Source organism: Chlamydotis macqueenii, chromosome 28 (genome assembly GCF_036417535.1).
Source record: "Chlamydotis macqueenii isolate bChlMac1 chromosome 28, bChlMac1.mat, whole genome shotgun sequence".
In the NCBI taxonomy this organism is placed as follows: domain Eukaryota; kingdom Metazoa; phylum Chordata; class Aves; order Otidiformes; family Otididae; genus Chlamydotis; species Chlamydotis macqueenii.
This window is the reverse complement of record NC_141583.1, coordinates 2,182,190-2,202,517: the sequence shown is the minus strand read 5'-3', so window position 1 is coordinate 2,202,517 and position 20,328 is coordinate 2,182,190. Positions and strand designations below refer to the sequence as shown.

The 20,328-nt window shown below is 68.5% G+C and overlaps 3 protein-coding genes across 4 annotated transcripts; 1 reads left to right on the top strand and 2 right to left on the bottom strand.

Moving 5' to 3' along the window:
• The first annotated feature begins 1,471 nt into the window (after positions 1–1,471).
• SDHC (succinate dehydrogenase complex subunit C) lies at positions 1,472–9,708 on the top strand. Its single transcript, XM_086768582.1, has 6 exons — positions 1,472–1,514; positions 4,228–4,284; positions 4,935–5,036; positions 5,751–5,812; positions 7,351–7,514; positions 9,257–9,708. The coding sequence occupies exons 1-6, from the start codon at positions 1,495–1,497 to the stop codon at positions 9,359–9,361; spliced, it is 510 nt and encodes a 169-aa protein (XP_086624708.1). The 5' UTR covers positions 1,472–1,494; the 3' UTR covers positions 9,362–9,708.
• Positions 9,709–11,398: 1,690 nt separating this feature from the next.
• Positions 11,399–13,909, bottom strand: CFAP126 (cilia and flagella associated protein 126). The gene is made up of 5 exons (XM_086768572.1): positions 13,845–13,909; positions 13,694–13,756; positions 13,031–13,111; positions 12,734–12,910; positions 11,399–12,095 (listed from the first exon to the last, which is right to left on the bottom strand). Exons 1-5 carry the CDS (start codon positions 13,869–13,871, stop codon positions 11,643–11,645), a joined length of 801 nt encoding a protein of 266 aa, XP_086624698.1. The 5' UTR covers positions 13,872–13,909; the 3' UTR covers positions 11,399–11,642.
• A 1,772-nt stretch (positions 13,910–15,681) lies between these two features.
• On the bottom strand, positions 15,682–18,350 carry VSIG8 (V-set and immunoglobulin domain containing 8). Of its 2 annotated transcripts, none has more exons than XM_086768567.1 (7): positions 18,302–18,350; positions 17,789–17,964; positions 17,414–17,615; positions 17,168–17,332; positions 16,879–17,001; positions 16,621–16,774; positions 15,682–15,853 (listed from the first exon to the last, which is right to left on the bottom strand). In XM_086768567.1, the coding sequence occupies exons 1-7, from the start codon at positions 18,348–18,350 to the stop codon at positions 15,682–15,684; spliced, it is 1,041 nt and encodes a 346-aa protein (XP_086624693.1). The 2 variants fall into 2 exon arrangements, with proteins under 2 accessions (XP_086624693.1, XP_086624694.1); XM_086768568.1 differs by having other exon boundaries at positions 16,621–16,756.
• Between the last annotated feature and the right edge of the window lie 1,978 nt (positions 18,351–20,328).

Below are 20,328 nucleotides of genomic sequence, written 5' to 3'. Positions count from 1 at the left end.
CCCGGTCGCAGGCCGGTTCCAGCCGCGGGACGAGGGTCCCGTCCGTCCCCGCGGGGTGCGAGGGTGGCGGCCGCCCAAGTGCCGCCGCCCCGTCTCGAGCCCAGGGCAGGGATTCAGGCAGCCAACCCCCCCCCAGCTGAGGGGCAAGTGGCGTTTTGGGGTGAAAAATCTCCAAAGCAGGGTTTTCCCCCGAAGGTTTTTGGCCCCAGGGATCCCCCCCCCGTCCTGCCCCCCGGCAGCTCTGGGGGGGTTAACGGGGGGTAACGGGGGGGTAATGGGCAGCTCTGGGGGTACTGGGCAGCCGCAGGGGTAATGGAGGGGGGCACGAGAGCACCCAGGGGGTAACAGGAGCCCTCGGTGGGCATTAAGGGGCGGCTCTGGGCGTAACGGGGGGATAACGGGAGCCCCCGGTGGGGTTAACGGGCAGCTGTGGGGGTGATGGGGGGTAACGGGAGCCCCTGGGGGGGCAACGGGAGCCCTCAGTGCGGGTTAACGGGCAGCACTGGGGGTGATGGTGGGGTAACGGGGGGATAACAGGACCCCCCGAGGGGGTTTAACGTGCAGATCCGGGGGTAACGGGCAGCCCCGGGGGGTAACGGGACCCCCCGGTGGGGGTTAACGGGCAGATCCGGGGGTAACGGGCAGCCCCGGGGGTTAACGGGACCCCCCGGTGGGGGTTAACGGGCAGATCCGGGGGTAACGGGCAGCCTCGGGGGGTAATGGGACCCCCCGGTGAGGGTTAACGGGCAGCTCTGGGGGATAACGGGAGTCCCTGATGGGGGTCAACGCGCAGATCTGGGGTTAACAGGGGGATAACGGGACCCCCCGGTGGGGTTAACGTGCAGATCTGGGGGTGACAGGGGGATAACGGGACCCCCCGGTGGGGTTAACGTGCAGATCTGGGGGTGACAGGGGGGTAACAGGAGCCCCCAGCGGGTAATGGGAGCCCTCAGTGCGAGTTAACGGGCAGCACTGGGGGTAACTGGGGGGGTAATGGGCAGCTCTGAGGGTAACGGGGGCACAACGGGAGCCCCCGGTGGGGTTAACGTGCAGATCTGGGGGTAACTGAGGAGTAACGGGAGCCTCCGGTGGGCTTAATGGGCAGCACTGGGGGTAACGGGTGATGTAACCGGCAGCCTCGGGGGCTAACGGGAGCCCTCGGTGGCGGTAACGGGCAACTCTGAGGGTAACGGGGGGATAACGGGAGCCCCCGGTGGGGGCTAACGGGCAGCCGTGGGGGTGACGGGGGGGATAACGGGAGCCCCCAGGGGGTAACGGGAGCCCCCGGTGGGGGTGACGGGCAGCCGTGGGGGTGACGGGGGGTGACGGGGGGTAACGGGAGCCCCCGGTGGGGGTAACGGGGGGTAACGGGAGCCCCCGGTGGGGGTAACGGGCAGCCGTGGGGGTGACGGGGGGTAACGGCAGCCCCGCGGGCACCGGGCAGCCCCGGCGGAAGTGCGTCACGGCCGCTTCCGGCGTGCGGAGCGCTCCAAGATGGCGGCGCTGGCGTTGAGGTGACTCCCGGGAGGGGCCGTGGCGGGGCCGGGCTCCGTGGCGGGACCCCGCGGCCCCGGGAACGGCTGCGCGGACGGGCGTAACCGGTTGTTCCGTCCCGGTGGGGCCGGGTCCCGCCGCTCAGCCGGGGAGGGGCGCGTCGGGGCCGGGCCGTGGGCTGCCCCGTCCGGGGCCGGGTTCCCTCCCCCCGGCGCGGCCTCCCCGCTCCCTGCGCCCCCGGGGCGCCGCCGTTTGCCCGTCCCTCGGTGCGTTTGAGGCGTTTGAAGCCCGGGCGGCCGACGGGGCCGGGATCAGCCCGCCGGTGGCCGGTTCACGGCTGCTGGGACGGGGAATCCGGCTCCGTCCCGCTCGCTGCCTGCGATCCCCCCCCCCCCCGGTCCTCACCCCCCTCCGGCTCTCGGTGGCCGTGAGCGGGTGGCCAAACGCCCACGTTCCCACCCGCGCCGCGCCGAGCAGCAGCGGGGATGGGGTGCTGCGTTTGCCTGGCCTGCAGCCGCTTCCCCCACCCCAAAATTCGGTGCCTCCTCGAGGCTGCGACCACCCCCCTCCCGGCGTCCCCGTTTCTGGCGTTCTCCTCTTCGATGCCAGCCTGCGGACGGTGTTGGGGCTTTCATCCTTTTAATTTATTCTCTTTGTCGCCCGCGCGGGTTTTGTTTAAAGCGGGATCTGGAGGCGGCGGGGGGGACGGCGGGGGGGCTCCCGTACCTGCCAGAGCGGGCGCCCCGCAGCCGCCGCTCGAAAAAAGAGAGAGAAATCGCTCGCTCTGGTTTGCCGGCTGCGCCCGAGCGCTTCGCCTCGCGTCTGCTGCCGCCTGTCAGGTGAAAAAGCGTCCGCAATCGCTTCTCGTTTGCCTCCCCCGCGGCAAAATCCGAGCGATTTTGACAGACCCTGTCTCGCAGGCTGAACGTTCGCGGCGTCGGGCGACGTGACGCCGAGCTGCTGCCGCTGCTCCAGAGCCGTCCCCCGCGGTTTCGGATGTTTCCCGGCGGGGTGCGTGCGGTGTAGGTGTCTCGTTGGAGCGGCTGCTCCCTGCTTGTCCTTCTCCAGCCCCGCGTGAGCCGCCGCGCTGCGTAAAATCCCCGACGTTTGGCGCCGTCCTGGAGCCCCCCGAGTCTTCACGCCCTCCTCGGCCGCGGGAAGCTCCCCGCGGGGATCCGGAGGATCCCGGTTTAGGGCTAATTCTTTATTTTTTTTATCAGTGATCTGGAAGAAACTGCGAGATAATGGAGGGAGAAGAGCTGGAGAAGGCGCAACAACTTAGAGAATGATAAATAATGAAGAGGACAGGTCCCTGGCACAGCGCGACCTCGATTGTGTCGCTGGAGGGCCGCGTTTTGCCGGCGGCAGCAGTCGCCGCGCTGAGGCGAGATGTAATGCTTTGCATTCGAAGAAATTGTTAAAATTGAGGCGAGAGGACGGGGAGTTCTTGCTGGAGAGTTTCCTGAGGCTGTCGGCCGCTCCGGGCCGCCGTGGCCGGCTTGGCGGACGTTCGGCCGGGCTCAGCCGTTGCCGTTTTCCCCCCCGGAAGCTCTCGGCCTGGCTGTCGGGCTGCCCCGCCGCCTTCTCAACTGGAAATCTCACGCTGCGGCGTGGGGTGGGTTCCGCAGGGCTGAAAATTCCCGCGTCCAGCCAGGCCGCCTTCCGAAAAACCTGCCGCGTTTCACAGGGAGGGAGGCTTTGGAAAGGAAACATCCTGACGATCGTTTCCGCAGGAACTCGGGTGGTTCGTGATCCTGACTTTTGTTTTGCGTCGACACCTGCTGAGGAGCCGGCCTCCAGATGTTCTTCCTGCTGCGTCCTCGAGACTGGAGAGCAGCAGAGCTTCGTTTATCTACCGCCGCTAATGAAGACGCTTGTGTGTTTGAGACAATTCATTAGCGTTTGGCGCGCCGGCCGTTCTCGCGCGCTTCGTCCTCCTCGTGCTGTCAGGAAGGGCAGCGCTGCCTGCGCTCTTCGGCCCGGGCGCCGCAGATTCCAGCCCGCATCTGCGAGCGCTCAAGCCGCGCTGGGCCGGGGGCCTTTCCTCCCCGTTTCTGGAACGTTCCCTTGAACGTCGGAGCCGCGGTTACGACAGTCGCTCCGCGGAGAGCGGCTCCCGCTCTTTCCGGCCCCGCAAAATCCCTTTTTCCGTCCTGCCCCGAGCCTTGGCGCGGCCGAAACTGAGCCACGCGTGCCGGGCTGCGGCGGTGAGCTCCCCTCTCGCCGCCGCTCAGAGCTTAACGAGCCCCTAACGAAAACGGGCGTGGAGGGTTTAGGAGGAGGGAGGTCGGTGTCTTTGTCTGGGACAAGCGGAGAGCGCCGGCTGGAGCCGGCCCTTCCCACGGAGCTCGGCCCATGCGCCTTTCCGGGGCCGCGTGCCGCCCGCCGCGATAATTGCCGTAGCGAGGGTGAGGAACGGGCTGCCTCGGCGTAGCTGTGAGCGCAGCGCGCTGTTTGTTTATCTCGCAAACGAGGTATTGCGGCCGAGCAGGCTAATTACAAGGTGTCGTAAAGGACGAACCCGCGGGGCAGAGTCTAGAGACTCCGGTTAAGAGCTGAGCGGAGGAGAGAGAAGATTCGTCGAGGAGCAGCCCGCGTGCTCTGGCGTTAAGATCGGTTTTAAGACGCAAACCACCGAAGCGGCGAATTCCCCCCGCCCCCCGGCGCCGTCTCGCTGGCGTTTTCGGGCGTTTGTTTGGCGCTGACGAAGCCTTTCTGTCGTCTCTCTTGCAGATGTGTCGGTCGGCGATGCCTGCTGGCTCGGCTGGGCCCCCGCCTTTCTGTGCAGCAGTGAGTCCCAGGTTTTGTGGGGAGTAACGGGGATCAAACGCTTCCCCGGGGGATCCCTCTGGGGGCGTGCGCGCCATCCGCTCGGTAAATCCGGTCGCTCAGAGCCGCGTGTCGGCCAGCGAGGGGCTGGGGCGGAAGGGAGAGCCCCTCGCCGGGGCGGCGGTACCCCCGTCGCCCCCCCCGCGCCAGGGCTCTGCATCCGAGGAGGGCTGGGAGCCGCGGGAGGCCTGGTTCCTGCGCTCCGTGCTGCGGGGCTTCGGGAGGACTAGTTATTTTCTGCTAAACTGGGCTGTCAGTGTAATTGCCGGGTAATCTCGGGAACGTTAAACGCCGAGCTCGTTATTTGGCGCAGCGTGCAATTAGCGTGGCAGTAAAGAGCAGGTTGCGCGTTATCGGTTTTACGTAACGCGTGATCTGATATCCTATACCCTGATTTGCGGGGCGGCTCCGCTGCCTGGCTGCGTTCCGGCGCGGCAGCTCCCCGTCCTGCGCGTCGTTCCCTCGGGAGAGCTGGCAGCAATCCTCTCCCCGCCGCGCTCCGCGGGAGCTGTTCCTCGTGCGTCCCGCGAGGCTCAAAGCCGGCGCAGCGAGCAGGGGGTGAAACGCTGCCCGTCGCCGCCCCGCGCCTCCTGTCTCCTCTTCTTTTGCAGCGTTGTCCCGATGGGAACGACGGCCAAGGAGGAGATGGCTCGTTTCTGGGAGAAGAACACCAGATCCAACCGTCCCTTGTCCCCTCACGTCACCATTTACAAGTAAGAGCCTCGTGGCCTCCTCAGCGTCGCGCCGGGGCACCTCTGGGCTCTGGCGCGCGACAGGGCACCCTTGGGTGCGCGTTCCCGCTGTGGCAGGGAAGGAGGGCGAGCCTCTCCGCTGCTCCCTGAACCCTCGGAGCTGTGCGGGGGCGTCGCAGCCTCCCCCCACGCAGCCGGTGCCGCTCGCTGTTTTCTCCCGGGGTGTTGCGGAGGGGTTACGCTCCCCCCCGAGAGCCGGGGCGGCGTTTTGGTGAAACAAAAGCTCTGCGGGGGTTGTGCAGAGCGGCGCATCCCGCCGCGGAGCTGGGGGGCGGAGGGAGGAGGCCGGCTGCTGCTTTGGGGCCGGCTCTGTCGCTTTTCCCGGTTCTCTGGTTTACCGGTGAGCCGGGATGCCCGAACCCTGCCCCCTTGTTCCTAAACCGCGGGAGCCTTACAGTCGCCTTCTGTTCCATCTCTTTTTAAGCTTCCTCAGCAGACGTCCTTCCCCTTCCCAAACCCATGCCAGGGGCGTTTGCCATTCTCAAGCTGCCTCTGCAAATTCCCCGTCTCTCCCCTTTGGCTCTGCCCGGATTCCTGGAATACCTCCCGGTGCAGAAACACCCGCCCCGCGGCGCGGAGCTGTCTAGGAACGGACGGGCCGTGCTCCGACCCGCCGCCTCAGGGGCCTCCCCGGTGCGGTGCCGCGTTTTGCTGACGAAACGCCTTGTTTTGCAGGTGGTCCCTGCCCATGGCGATGTCCATCACGCACCGGGGCACCGGCGTGGCGCTCAGCTTAGGTGCGTGCATCTCCCGTCCGCTCCCGGCGACGGCAGGCGCGGCTGCGGGAGGGGAAGCCCCCCCGCCCCCAGCTTCAGGGTTGGGTTTTCTCCTCGGAAACCTACGCTTGTCCTCTCCTTTCTCCGTCCCCGTCCCCGTTTCTCTGTCCCTGGCTCCTCCCGTGCTGCGAGCGGCTCCGGCCCTGCGAAGGCAGCGATGCTCCCCCGTCCGTAAAAGCCTTCGGAGCCTTCCCCAGCCCGGAAAAGGCTGCTCAGCCGCTCTGGTTCTTAGCCGCTCTCCCCCGCGGCTGGTTTTTTGCTGATTTATCCTCACAGGAGACGCTGTGTGAGGGGAAAGGCTGACAGGCAGAGCTCAGAGGATTTTCCTTAGCACAAGTGGAGTTTTCCCGCTTCCTGGGAACGGCCGCTGCTTTCCCGGAGATCCCAGTGGGGGATAATGCGGCACCAGGGTCAAAATAGGTGAACTCAGGCCAGCAGTTTGACTTGCGTGGTTTGATAGGATCGCGCTGAAGGTGACTTTGCCCACGTGCACCCCGTGAGCCCAGCCGGCTCCGCGCGCGATTCCAGAAGGCTGCGTGGCAGCCGTCCTGGCGCCTCCCTGCTTCGGGAGTTTCCCTCCAGGAGCTCACGACACGCCAGGCCCCGTTCGGGCAGAGCTGGCAGGTTCGCTGTTCCCTTTCCGCTTGGATCCGTCAGCCTGTGCCGGAGGGGAAATCACCCCCTTCCTCGGCCGACTGAGCGCGAGGGAACGTCGTTTCTGCCGACCGCAGCTCAGCGGCCGGGAGAAGGAGGGGGAAGCGTTCGGCTCTTCTCTGTCAAGACCTATAATTACGCGAGCCGCTGACTTCCCGCGCTTCTCGCGGGGAGAACACAAAGGCCGCTGAGGAGACGAGTGGCTGAGTGAGGAAGCAGCTGGTCGACTGGCGCTGCCTCAGCCGAGCGGCTCCGGCGAGCGCGCCGCCGTGTAATCAGGCGCTATTGAGCAGAGGGGTGGATTGCCGCCTGGCTGCCGTCGTTGCTCTTCTGGCAGCGCCAGCTGGAGAAACCCTCTTCCCCAGGGAACGGGGAGGAGAGGCTGCCGCCGCTCCTGCGGCCTGTGTCGGGCTGCCTCTTTGTCCGCGGCCCCTTTGCCGGTCCCAGCGGCGGCAGCCTCGCTACATCGCTGCCCGTGTCGGTGACGGGTGGCACCTGGGGACTTCCCTGGGGAGCTGCCACCTTGCATTCCCAAACTCCCTTGTCCTTTCCGCTTGAATTCGGGCTGGCTTGGCTGAATTCCTGAGCTCAGGCCCGTTTGGTCTCTGGGCGCTGTAGGAGCCGAGGCGCAGGACCCGCTTTCGGGGCGTTGCCGCCCCGATCTGAGCCCTCGGCGCCGCGGGGCGCGTTGTCCCGGCGCGGCTGCCCCTTCTCCCTCCTCCTTCCTCCGCCGATGGCGGTTCGGGCTGCGTCACCAAAGCGGAGAAGCAGAGGTGGCCTCTCTTTGCCGGCGGCGAGGGCTCGGTGACGTTGCCGCTGACTTCTGCGGGTTTTCTCTTTCTCAGGAGTCTCCCTCTTCAGCCTGGCCGCCCTGCTGCTCCCGGAGCAGTTTCCCCACTACCTGGCCGCAGTGAAGTCGCTGGGCCTGGGGCCCGCTCTCATCTACTCCGCTAAGTTCGCTCTCGCGTTCCCCTTCTCCTACCACACCTGGAACGGAATCCGGCACCTCGTGAGTAGCTTCCGCGCCGAGGGGAGGGAGGGGAAGCGGCTGCCGGCTGCCGGAGCGCTGGGAAGGTGCCCTTGGAAGCGGGAATCAGTCACCTCAAGTGCTTCAGAACCTCGGTGCTATTTTTGGGTTCGTTTGAAGTTGCAAAAAGCGTCGCTAACGCTGGCGCGTCACCAGGCGGCACAGCTGGCTGCAGCGTCCCCGCCCCCCCGCCACCACCGCCGCGTCTCCTCGGCCGCGGGAGGCGGACGAGGGGCGGCAAGAGCGGCGTTGCGGCCGGGGGACGCGTCCGCTCGAGCGCCGCGGGAGCGCGGCCGTTGCTCTTGATCTCCTCGTGCAGCCCTCGCGCTGCCGTCGCCCGACGGTATTTAGCGAGCCCGGAAAATGCCTGGCACAGGGTTGGAGTCGGCGCTGCCCGCGCGGAAAGCGGTCTGCGGTGTTTGCCCCGGGCTGACGCGAGGAACAGGCAGCTCCGTTCAGCTGAGCTTCCTGTGTTTGATGATGGAGGGGGAGAGCTGAGAGTTTTCTTGCTGGGAACAGTACAAGCTGTGCTGCTTTTTGGAGCTGATTTTGTGTTTTCTGTAGCTCTGCATAGGTTAGTTTTCACGGGAGCAAATTGCCAAGGCAGCTGGCTCGGAGCGTGACACGATCCTTCTGCTCCGGGTGAGGGGAGCGTCACGTGCAGAGCCGCGCTGCAGACGCACGCTCGCCGCTGCGGTTGCTGACGGCTCCCAGCGTGGAAACGCGGGGCTCCAGCGCCGTTGGACGCTGTGTCCTGTCCCCGAGAGCAGCCGTGACGAGGTGCTCGTGTCAGGCGCCTGGCCCGGCTGTCGGGGTGAAGGACGGCGGCGCGCTGCCGGAGCAGCCCCCTCGGCAGGCCCTGGGGGTGCTGCGAGGGCTCGTTACCCGCTGCCGGAGGAGGTCTTGGAGCACGGGGCCCGCAGGCGGCTGAGCCCCGCTCGCTTGTGGAGACGCCGTGGGGCAAAGGGAGCAGTCGTAACCGGGACTCGTTCGGAGCGCCGCGAGTCGAGCGCGTGCCGAGGTCTCTGACCGCGCACGCGTGTCAGGGTGCCGGTTCAGTTCTCCGAGGAGGACACCAGCGGCACTGGCCCCCGGCTGCGCTCGGCAGCGCGGCCCGTCGATGGCAGAAGGGGAGGCAACGGGGAGCAGGTTCGGTTTAGAGCTTCTGCCCCAGCTTCTTCTCCGCTTTGAGCCCCGGCAACTGCGAACGCCCGGCTCCGGCGTCCCCCCCGGCGTCCTTCCCTGCGATCCGGGCTGAACCCGGCCTCTGCGGCTCACGCCGTACCCCAGGGGGCTGCGGCTCACCCCCTCCTGCTCTGCCGCCGGGGACGTCAGCGCCGCCTGGGACGCGCGGCTTGCGCCGTGCCGCGTAACCTATTTCTGTCAGCGGGAGAGAAGCGAGCGGGGCGCAGCTGCCGCGTTTGAAGCGAAGCTGGCGCGCTGCGGCTTTTGGGGATTAGGGAGAGCTGACGGGCGGCTCTGCCGACAGAGGGGAGGGCTCGGTGGGGGATAAGCTTCCTCTGGCCCGGCGCACGCGTGCCCGCAGCCGGGGAGCCCCCTGTCCGGTGCCCTGCAGCGAGGGGTGCTTGCAGCCCTCCCTCCAGTTTGCACCCCGTTGTCCAAAGACTTTTTTTTTTTTTTTTTTTAGGATTTTATCAGAGGTCTGCCTGCCTCCGACATCCCCCCTGTTGGATTAAACCCGCTGTGTCTCTTCTCTCCCACAGGCATGGGACATGGGGAAGGGGTTCAAGCTCCCCCAGGTCAACCAGTCCGGGGTGCTGGTGCTGGTTTTGACCCTGCTCTCCTCCGCCGGCCTCGCCGCCATGTGAAGGTGCCTCCCGATCGACGGCCTCCCTTTTTCTTCGGAAGATTTGCTCCGTCCTGGCCCGCAGCGAGACGCTGCTGGAGAGGGAGGCGGGAGGACGGGCTCCCGAGCAGCTACAAATCTTTAGGGAAGGTGATTCCCCCCCCTCCTTGAGAATCCCGTGGATGATCAGAGTTGCTTTTCACTAGCCTGGGTGATGCGCTCGCCCCCTCTTAGCGTGGCGCCCGAGCAGCCGCGGAAAACCGGGCCCGAACAGCTGATCCCGGCGCGCTCGGTCGCTCGCGGAGAGCTTCCCGGCTTCTTCCAGGCGAACTCCAGGGCGTTTCTTTTCTCTGCTCTGTCCCCGAGCTTCAGACAATGCTGGATGTGTCCCCGCGGGTCCGAGTGGGCTCGGGGACGGCTGGTGGCGCGTGTGTAGGCCCGGCGCGGGACAAGCGTCCCCATTGAAGCAGCCCGTGCCGGGACAGGGAGAGCGGGCGGAGCTGCCAACGCCGGCACCCGTGAGGGGAATGGGGGATTGGTGCCGCGCCGGCGGCGTGACCCTGCGCTGCCTGCGCCGCTGTGGAGCGCTCAGACCTGCAGAGGTTTGGTCCCCACTCCTTATCCTCCAAAATTTAGTGATTCAGCCAGCTTTGCTAGTGAAAACGTCCGATTTTTCCCCGGTAAGAAGTTACTCTGCCTCCGGCACGCCGGGGAGGGACGTGGTTTTCCGGTCCCGCGTTGCCACCGCCTCTCGTTTCAGCGCTTGTCACTCGTCCACCTTTGCAATAAAGCAGCCTTGATCCTTCACGCCGAGCCGCCCGGTTTGTCGTCTGTGCCGGAATCGGTTCTGCTCTGAGATCCAGGGAGTCGCCGCTTCCCGGAGGAGCCGGGTGACAGAAAACCAAACCGTTCGGGGTGTTCAGGGTGTAGCGCCTGACCTTCGGAGCTGGGAAGCGCCGGGGTTGACTTGTGAAATGCTGCCAGCCCAGCAGAAAGGAATTTCCCACCTGGAATGCGCTTGTTTGCGCTGGTTGTTCGCACTTTTTGCTCAAATTGGCCGATTTTTGAACGTTTGCCACCAGGAGCAAAGCTTTGGAAAGAGGACGCTCCCCAGCAGGAGCTCTGTCCCGTCCCAGCAAGGGTCTCGGCTCCGTTTCAGGAAGGATCTTCCTTCCCGTTCACACCAGCCGGCAAAATCTCGGCTTTACGGGGAACGTCCGCTCTCCGCATCGGGTTTTTGGCGGAGAGCTCTTCAGCGGCAGGAGGGGAGCCGCTCCGACACGGCGCTCCCGGATCCCTCGCGCCGGCCAGGCTCGTTTCCACGCGGCTGCTTCCGCTTCTCCCGCCGAGCCGAGCCGAGCCCCGGCCCTCCTGCTTGCTTGGCTCCTGCGCCGGACCCGACAAATCTGCCGCTCCCGTAACGAGCAGAAGGCATGGTGGCCCCGAGGGGCCGCGGAGCCTCGGAGCTGGGAAATCACGAAGGAGGAAAAACCGCCTGCTGTCAGCGTGGCGGAGGGAGACTTGCTGCCCAATCCCGTTCGGCGTAGCCACGTGCCCCAGCAGGAGCGAGCTTCTCTCGGGTGAAAACGAACGTATTTTAGCTTTAAACCAACTGCTGCCCGAAGCTGCTGAAACGGTTTTTATTTGGAACCGGTTTCTGCTTGCCAACGAGCCGTTCTGCGGCGCGTGCCAGCTGCTAACGAAGTCAGGCTTCGCTGCGGCTCTCGGCCGCGCTTCCCAAACTTTTATTTCCCTTCCGCGAGCAGCGGTGGGGGGCTGCCCCCGGGCTCGGGGAGCGGATGGGAAAGGAAGGCAGCCCTTCCCCTTCCCTCCCCGCAAAAACCCGGCCGAGGAGCGGCTGAAACCAGCCGGCGAGGGGGTTTCTGCCACTCGGCGCGGGGAAGAAGCCGAGCTGCGCGCGGGCTCCAGGCCGGTGGCCGGTCCCCTTTCCAGCGGGAGACGCCGCGGAACGGGACGAGCGGAGATACAACCCTGGAGGGGGCAGCGTGTCTGAGCACGGCAGCCCAGCCCTAAAACCAAACACAAGATGATTGTTTTATTTTTATTTTTTTTTTTTTTTACACCTGTATTTTTCCGATTGCCGTGAAAACACAAGTGCGGGCTGTACGGTGCTGTCCCGGCGTTGGCCTCCCTCGGGCTTTTTGGAAGTGCTCCCGTTCCTCACCCATTCCCACGTGGAAGCCCTGGGAAGGCAGTTTCTGTTTGTGTGTCCCGCGGGATGGACGGTTTGCAGGAGAGGCCGGGAGCAGCGGGGGACGGGAAGGGAGGAGAGCGAAGCCGGCTCAGAGCCCAGCGCGAGGTGGCTGCCCGGCTCCCACGCCTGCGGCCTCCCCCAAAACTGCGCAGGGCGACGCCACGGGCCCAGGGGATCTGCACCCCCCGGGCTCGGCCTCTGCGGAGCCCCCCGGGCTGGGAGGCTGAGGGCTGGCTCCTTTCGGAGCGGGGGGGACGGAGGCCGGGATTTCGGGCGAGCCGGCGTCCCCGCAGCGGTCTGTCTCAGCGGGCTGGTGGGAGCACGGCTGGCGCGCAGCTGGGGGCTCCGGGGACGTGTCCGCCTCCGGCCGGACCTCCGTGCGGCTGGGCTGGGGGGAGAGCGGTGCGGCGCCCGCGGCTCCCGCGCCGGGGGGCTCCTCCAGCGACGTCGCGGGAGAGGGCTTGGGGGGCCGGATGCCGTCGCCGGACGCCCGACCGCTCTTTCGGGAAGGCTCTTCGGCCGCTTGCGCGTCCAACTGGGGCTCCCGGGGCTGCGCAGGGGAGACGAGCGCTACGCTCACGGTGCAAAAATGGGGCCGGGGGGCGGTGGGGGGCGAAGGGATGGGCCAGAAACGCTGGGGTACGGGGGGTCGGCCTCCGTGCCGGGGTCACCGGGGAGAAGCGGGGCGTGGAAAAGGGGTGCTGGGGGCTCTGGGAAGCTCTGCGCGTCGCGGCAGCCGCTATTCTTGGATTCTTTTCTCCGGGAGGAGAGCGGCGCGTTGTGAGCTCCTCCTGCCGGCACGGCGGTGGCCGCAGCGGCCCGGGCGCTTGGCCGGCAGCGGGGGAAAAACTCAAATTTGGGGTGAAACCAAGGGAGCCCCATCCCCAGAGCGGGGAGAGAGGGTGGGCCAAGCTCCGGTTGCTGGCGGGACGAGCGCGGCCGATCGGATCTGCTGGCGGGTGCAAACTGGGAACGTGGGAGGAATGAGTCTGGAACGTCCCGCGGAGAGAGGGAAGGGGCACGGGGAGCAGCGATTTCCCCCGCGCGCCTCCGTCTCTGCTGCCTTCTTCCCTCTCCTGCCCTTCCCCGGCCTGGCGCGGTACCAAACCCCCTCCCCCCCCAAAAAAACCTGCTCGTGGGCCGGGGTGCCGTCCCCGCGCCTCGCAGAGGGGCGCCTACCTTCCCGGTGATCCGCGTGCGGAGGCCGTTGCAGGCGCGGGTCAGGGCGGTGGGCTGGCGGGCCCGGTCCGTGAGCCGCGCGGCGGCGGCGGCCGAGCGGGAGCTGAGGTCCAGGCGGGCCGGGGGGATCCTGGTGGGCATCTCCCACGTCCCCACGAAGCTGCCCCACGGCGACGCCTTGCGAGGAAGAGGAGGAGCGGGGCCTGGCGACGGGCTGGTGGCCGCGGGGAGCCCCGGGGGTGGGCAGAGGGGCAGGAGTGGCCCCCCCACCCATGGGTGCCTGTGGGTCTGGCTCACCTGGGAGCGGGGGACAGTGGGGAGCAGGTGCCCCCGGTCGTTGGAGATGATCGGCGTGGAGCCCTCATGCGGAGAGGGGCGCTGGGGGAGCAGGGGGTGGACGTACCCTGAGGGGGGGGGTCCTGGGGGTCCTGGGCCAGAGCTGAGGGGTTCCCGGGGGTCCCGGGGGTGCAGGGCAGGGCTGGAGGGGTCCCCAGGCATCCCAGGGGTCCAGGCTGGGAGTGGGGGGGTCCCAGGGGTCCCGGGCAGGGCTGGAGGGGTCCCCAGGCATCCAGGGTCCAGGCTGGGAGTGAGGGCGTCCCGGGGGTCCCGGGGGTCTAGGGCAGGGCTGGAGGGGTCCCCAGGCATCCCAGGGGTCCAGGCTGGGAGTGGGAGCATCCCGGGGGTCCCGGGGGTCCAGGGCAGGGCTGGAGGGGTCCCCAGGCATCCCAGGGGTCCTGGGGGGCCCGGGGGATCTGGTCCAGGGCCATGAGGGTGCTGGGGGTCCTGGAGGGTCCAGACTGGGGCTGTGGGGGTCCTGGAGGGCTCGGGCCGGGGCTGGGGGGTCCTGGGGGGTCTGGTCTGGGGCTTAGGAGGGTGCTGGGGGTCCCGGAGGGGCCAGGTCGGGGCTGGGGGGCTGGGGGGGGGTGTCCCGGGGGGTCCCGGGGGTCCGGTGCCGGGTACCTGCCGGCCGGGCCGGGCCACGCTCCAGTTCTGCAGGCGGCGGGGGCTGAAGGCGCTCTCGTACTGCGGGGAGAGGGGGGGTCGGTGGGAGCCCGCACCCCCCCCCCCGGCCCCGCGGCCCCCGCGGCCCCCGCGCCCCCCGCGCCCCCACCTGCCCCGCGCCGTAGCGGCCCGCCATCCGCCGCGCGCGCCGCCGTCTCCTGGCAACCGGCCCCGCATCGCTGCGCGCCCCCTGGCGGCCGCGGCGGGTGCTGCCAGCGGGGCGGGGCCGGTGACGTCAGCGCCAGCTGTTCCGCGCTGGGGCGGGGTGGGGGGGGGATTGGGGGGGGGGGGGGGGTCTCCCGGTGCCGGTGCCCAGCGGGGCGGGGTGGCGGTGGGGAGGGGGGGGGGTTGGGGCGCTGGGATTGGGGGCAGGGTCAAGGGCGGGAGTGGGGGGCTGACGCGGGGTGGCTGCGGGATGGGGCGGGGAGGGGGTGTGCGATTTGGGGGGGGGGGGGATGCGGTTGGAACTGAGCCCCTGGGCCCGACCCCCTCGCAGCCCTGGGTCCCGGTCAGGGTGGAGCTCAGGGTTGGGGTCGGGGTCGGGAGTTAAGGCTGTGGCCTGGACGTGGGGTGTCTGCGGGGCGGGGCGGGGCGGGGGGGGGTGCACTGGAGGTTGACCCTCGTGGGTCCCCCGGACCCCCCCGCAGCCTTGGGCCCCGCTCAGGGTGAGGGTCGGGAGTTAAAGCTGTGGCCTGAATGCGGGGTGTCTGTGGGGTTGGGGGGGGGGGTGCGGATGGGACTGCCCCCCCGTAGCCCTGGGTCCCAGTCAGGGTGGGGGTCAGGGTGGGGGGGGGTCGGTATCTTAGGGCAGGAGCCAGGCCACTGAGTTTAGGCCGAGGGGCGGCGCTGCGTTGGGGTGGGGTCAGGTTTTGGGCACCCTCGCCATCCGGGGGGCCGCCCTTGCGCCCCGCTCGAGGCTGAGGCGGCCGCCTCGCGTCCCCCACCCTGTCCAGCCCCAGGTGAGCGCTCCCCGACACGTCCCTGCTCGCCCGGCGTCCCGTCCGGCGCGGGACACCCGTGACCGTGCGGCAGCGTGTCCCAGAAATCACCTGGGGGTGCTGCGAGGGCTGCGTCACAGGGCGCAGCTGGGACCACGCGGGTGCCCCGCCGCGGCACCCGCTGACCCCGTCCCGGGATGAACGCTCCTCCGCCGCGCCGGTGAATCGGTGCCGCCGCGGCACCCGCTGACCCCGTCCCGGGATGAACGCTCCTCCGCCGCGCCGGTGAATCGGTGCTGCCGCGGCACCCGCTGACCCCGTCCCGGGATGAACGCTCCTCCGCCGCGCCGGTGAATCGGTGCTGCCGACACCCCACCGCCTTGCCGGGGCCGCCAACTCCCTCGTCCCCGCGCCGCCCAGCCGCAACGGGACAGCGCCCGATTCACTTTAATTTCTTTATTTTCACTTTTTTTGTTTTTTTCTTTTTTTTTTTTTAAATTCTTCCAAACTACAAATCCTGGTGCCAATGGCGTCTCGTCTCAATTGCTGAAGCCAATGCGGGAGCGCCCGGCCGGAGGCGGGGGGCTGGGGGGCAGCCGGTTTGGGCGATTCGGGACCGCCGCGTCCCCCCGGCTCGACGCGGAGGGGACGGGCCAGAGAGAAATAAATATTGCTGCGCGGAGCGAGGGACGCCTCCGGGAGCGGGGCCGGGAGCCAGACTGCGGCTTGACGGGGGAAATACAAAAAAAAAGGGGCCAAAAAAAAGAAAACCAAACAAACAAATAAACAAAACAAAAAAAAAAAAAAGAGAAAAATGACAAAACCCAAGCCGGGGGGAGGAGGGAGCGGGATTCCTGATTTCAATTTGCGCGGCGAGCGCCGGCGGCGCGGTGCTGCGCTGCTTGGCACCGGATCCCGGCGGTGCCGCCGGCTCCGGGCACGCGGCCGCTCCCCCCGTGGAGCCGAATCGGGCCTGGTGGGCGCGGGGGCCGGCGGTGGGGGGGTTGGTTACAGCGCCGGGCAGGCGACCTGGTGCCGCATGCCGTCGTTGCAGATGAGGGCGGCCGCCCGCTCGTCGCCGTCGGCGTGCTGGCACTGCATGTAGCTGATGCCGTGGGGCGAGTAGGTGTGGTGGGCGCAGACGTTGCAGGCGCGGGTCATGGTGCCGCCCGTGCTGCTCCTGCGGGCAGAGGGGGACCCGGTGGCACCCGGTGGCACCCGTCAGTGCCCGGTGGCAGCGGGCGGTGCCCATGGGTGCTCGGCGGTGGCACCCACCCGGTGGCACCCCACTGGTTTCTATCCCTGCCAAACCAGTGCCTGGTGGGCACTCACCAGCACCCACTGTTGCCCTCTGGCACCCACCGGTATCAGGTGGCACCCACCAGTGGTCACTGGGGGTCCCAGTGGCACCTATCAGCACCCAGTGCCACCCATTGTTGCCTGTTGGTTCCTGTCACTGTCTGGTGGTACCCAGAGGTGACCCACGGTGGCAGTCACTCCCCAGTGGCACCCAGTGACGCCCATCAGTCCCAGTGGCACCCGCTGGTGCCCGTGGGTGCCTGTCAGTCCCCAGTGGCACCCAGTGATGCCCATCGGTCCCTGGTGGCACCCAGCAGAGCCTGTGGGTCCCAATTGCATCCAGCAGTGCCCATGGGTGCCTGTTGGTCCCCAGTTGCACCCAGTGATGCCCATCGGTCCCCAGTGGTACCCAGTGATGCTCGGTCCCCAGTGGCACCCGGAAATGCCCTTGGGTCCCTGTTGGTCCCCAGTGATGCCCATCGGTCCCCAGTGATGCTCGGTCCCCAGTGGCACTCGGAAATGCCCTTGGGTCCCTGTTGGTCCCCAGTGGTCCCCAGTGATGCCCATCGGTCCCCAGTTGCGCCCGGTGATGCCCGTCGGTGCCCGGTGGCGCCCGCTGGCCCCGTGCCCGCCCCGTGCCCCCCTCACCTGCAGTCGCTGCAGGCGCGCTGGCATTCCTTCTGGCGGTAGCGGCACACCAGCGCCCAGATGAGGAGGCCGAGCAGGCTGAGGAGCAGCAGGGAGCCCAAGATGGAGCCCACGATGATGCCCGTCTGCCTTCCTCCTGCCGCGGGAGCGCAACCTGTCACCGCCGGCCTCCCCGCCGGCTGCCCGCTGGTCACCACGCCACGGCGGGCACGCGGAGCTTGCCCCCAGCGCCGTCCCCCTCACCGCGGCGGCACTTACTTGGCGTGAAGTTGAGGTTGAGCTGGCACACGGAGTAGCCCACGCGGTTGGTGACGCGGCACTGGTAGACGCCGGCGTGCGCCTCCGTCAGGCTACGGATTAACAGGTCGCCGGGAGCGCGTCCTGCGGCGGGGGAGAGACGGACCCGTCAGCGCCACGGCTACCGGCACCCGCACCCTCGGCCACGGGTGTGCAGGGAGCGCGCGGACGAGGCCGCATCCGGACGCGGACATGGGCGCGCATGGACACCCACGTCCCTGGGTGGGCACGGCCCCCCCTCAGCACCCACCTTGGATGGTGCCGGAGGGCAGGCGTCCCCCGCCGTAGCCGTCGGCCAGTTTGGCCCACTGGTAGGCGAACGGGGAGGTGCCCCCGCGGCTGTAGCATCGCAGAAGGATGCTGCCCCCGATTATCAGCTCCCCCTCGGTCCAGCACTGCGGGATGGCCGGCTTCTCTGCGGGGAGAAGGACGCCGTCGCTGCTGGGGTCACTGGGGACCACCCATGGCACCCGGGAAGGGGACGCGGGGGACTCACCTTGCACGGTGACGATGACCTCGTGCACCGCCACGGTGTTTTTCTTCACCCGGCACTGGTAGGTGCCTGTGTCGGAGACCTGCAGGTCGGCCAGGCGGATGGAGGCGTCGTGCTGGCCGGGGTCGTTCTGGACGAAGGCCACGCGGTCCTGCAGCCCCGAGCCGCTGCCGTAGTTGACATGGTGGTCGTGGTAGGAGAGGAACTGGAAGGAGCAAGCGAGGGGACTGGGCAAGGGCCGGTCATCAGCAGGACCTGGTCCTCCCCTGCCCTGCCAGACCCTGCCGGTCCCGCCTGTCCCGCCCGCTCGGCCGGGCTCCGGCCGCTCCGTCCCAGCCCTCCCTGCTCAGCCTGCACGGTGGGACCGGTGCCACTCACCACGTTCTCCGGGCTGGGTCGCTCGGGCGTGATCTGGATCCACTCGATGCCCACGCCCTGGGGACCGTTGTCTTCGGGCTCGAGGACGTAGGGGCAGCCCAGCTTCACCGAGTCGCCCTTGGCCAGGTACAGCACCTCCCGGCCTTTGCTGTTGATCCGGACAGCCAGGAGGAGAGCTGGGGAGAGAACGGCACCCGTCGCACCTGGTCCCGCACCCGCCAGCCCCACGGCCTGCAGCGCTCGCCCCACAGGGCGCAGGGATGGGGCAGGGAGCCATCAGCCAGGGTCGGGCAGCAGCTGCGTGTCCCAGCGCTGGGTCCCGTGACGGGGACAAGGGGGCACGGTGGGCTCGATGCCACCCGCCAACACGGGTGGGCGTCAGGGCAGGACCAGCCCCGGCATGGGGGCCATCCGCCACCGCGGGGTGCCCGGTGGCTGGGCAGGGACCCCCTCCATCCTCATCGGCATCACCGCCGGAGCACGTCCAAGCGCAGGGAATCCACCGACGCCTACCTGGCGTGAGACCCAGGAGCAGGAGCAGGCTGGCGCCGTGCCCTGCCATGACGCTGCAGCCGTGCCGGGCGGCGAGGAGGAGCGGGAGCGGAGGAGGCTCCGAGGCGACGAGGCGGCCGGCGGCGCGGGGCCGCTTTTACGTGCTGGGCCGGGGCGCTCCTCCCTGTGGGGCGGATGCCTTTGGGATGACTGAGTGGCTCCAAGCTGTGCGTGAGCGATGCCGCCCTGCTCCACTCCCTAATTAAGCATCACCATGCCGTGGGCTCCCATCCAGCCGGACCCGGGCCGGGGGGCTGCGGTCGGCTTGGGCGAGGGGCACCGGCCTGCCCTGGGGTGTCCGGGATCGTGGGGGCCGTGGACCTCGCCGTGCCGTGATGGCCGGTACCCTGCTGTGGGCACTGGTGGGATGAGCGTGGTTTGGGGGGAAACGGCTGCCTGGGACCCCCCCGGGAGCAGCCTGAGCGTGGCCGAGCATCGCAGCCGCACGAAAGCGTCGGCTCGGCCCCGTGTGGGTCCCTAAAGGATTTTGGTCTTGAAGGAGGCGATGGGAAGAGCTTAAAGGTGTGGTTTGACCATGGGCTCCTGCCGATCCCTCCGCCATCCCGCCCCCTTGGCGAGTGGGCACAGGGCTACCGCGTCCGCGCGGGGACCACGGCACCCGCTAAGCCCGCGCTGGCGCTGGTGGCACCGCTGAAAGACGGCGGGGAGGCCTGGCTGGCGCTCCAGGCCTTGGCTCACCGCACGGGGACGTGGTGGGATGGCAGCGGCAGGGCCCAGGCCGCGCTCGGCGTGGCAGAGGGGACAGGGAGCGTGACTGGCGGAGACTGGGAAGAGAGGGGCCAAAACCCGCCGGGATCCGAGCGCAGGAGGGATGGATGCTCAGGAGGAGCCGGGGACGGTGTTGGGGACCACGCTGGGGATGCTCAGCCCCATGGCGGGGACCACCAGCCGTGGGCACCTCCGTGCCCACCTCCCTCGGTGGGGCTGGGCTGGCTGAGCCCGCGCACTGGTGCGACGGGTCAGGCCCCGTGTCCGGCTCGCCGCGCGATGCCCCGCGGCACAGTTCAACCGCGCTGGTGCTTTCCAGGCCGCCACTGCCCCAGCCGGCTGGGCAGCACCGCCCGGCTGGTCCCAAACAGTCCCTGGGGCCAAGAGCTGCTCCCATTTACCCTCACAGCTGCCAGTTAACCCTTCCCGGCCCCGCGCTGGGAATCGGGGCCCAGCCCGGCACGTGCGGCGCTGCGTCTGTGATTTTGGGGCCCACCCCCGAGTGCGGCCTGGCCCTGGGGGCAGCGCCGACGCTGCCTGTCCGGGCAGTTCCCGCGCGGTGGTGGCCGTTCTCGCCGTGACGGGGCCGTGGCTCACCGCAGCTCGGGGCTCCTCGCCGCTGCGGCGTTGGCTCCCCAGCCCGTGACTCCTGCATTCCCGGCAGCCCCGCTCGGGCAGGAAGGGTGGGGAAGCCGCTCCACCCCAGCTGGCGGCCCGCTGGTGGTCACAGCCCCCTCATCGCGGCCAGCGCGGCGGCTTCGAAACCCTCGGGGCTGAGCTTGGCCCAGAACAGGGCTGCACGTTCCCAGTCGAGGCGGTGACCGGGAGTGACAGGGTCAGCGTGGGGACCGGGGACGGAGGCGTGCTGGGCACCGCGGATGCTTTCTGGGTGGCCAGGGGGTCCCAGAGAGCTCGGTGGCCACGGGGGCTCTCTCGGGGTCGGGTCTGAGGCGGCAGACGCCCCACGTTTCGGCCTGCGCCCTGAAAGGGACCGTGCGTACCCGGCTGCGTCACAACATGGGGACACACAGAAGAGAGGAGATAATGAGAGGCGAGGGAATTTCACCCAGCTCCGGAGGAGACTCGGGGCTCGCAGCAGAGCCCCCCGAGCCGTCCCCGTGCCCTCCGCCCTCTCGCCTTTGCCGCCTCTCCTTATTTTTCAGCTGCTCTGACAATTAATCAGAGCCACTCCTCTGGGATCCCGGCCCTCTGAAGCTGCCGGCCGCTCTCCGAACGAATTTGAAATGTTTGCATCACGC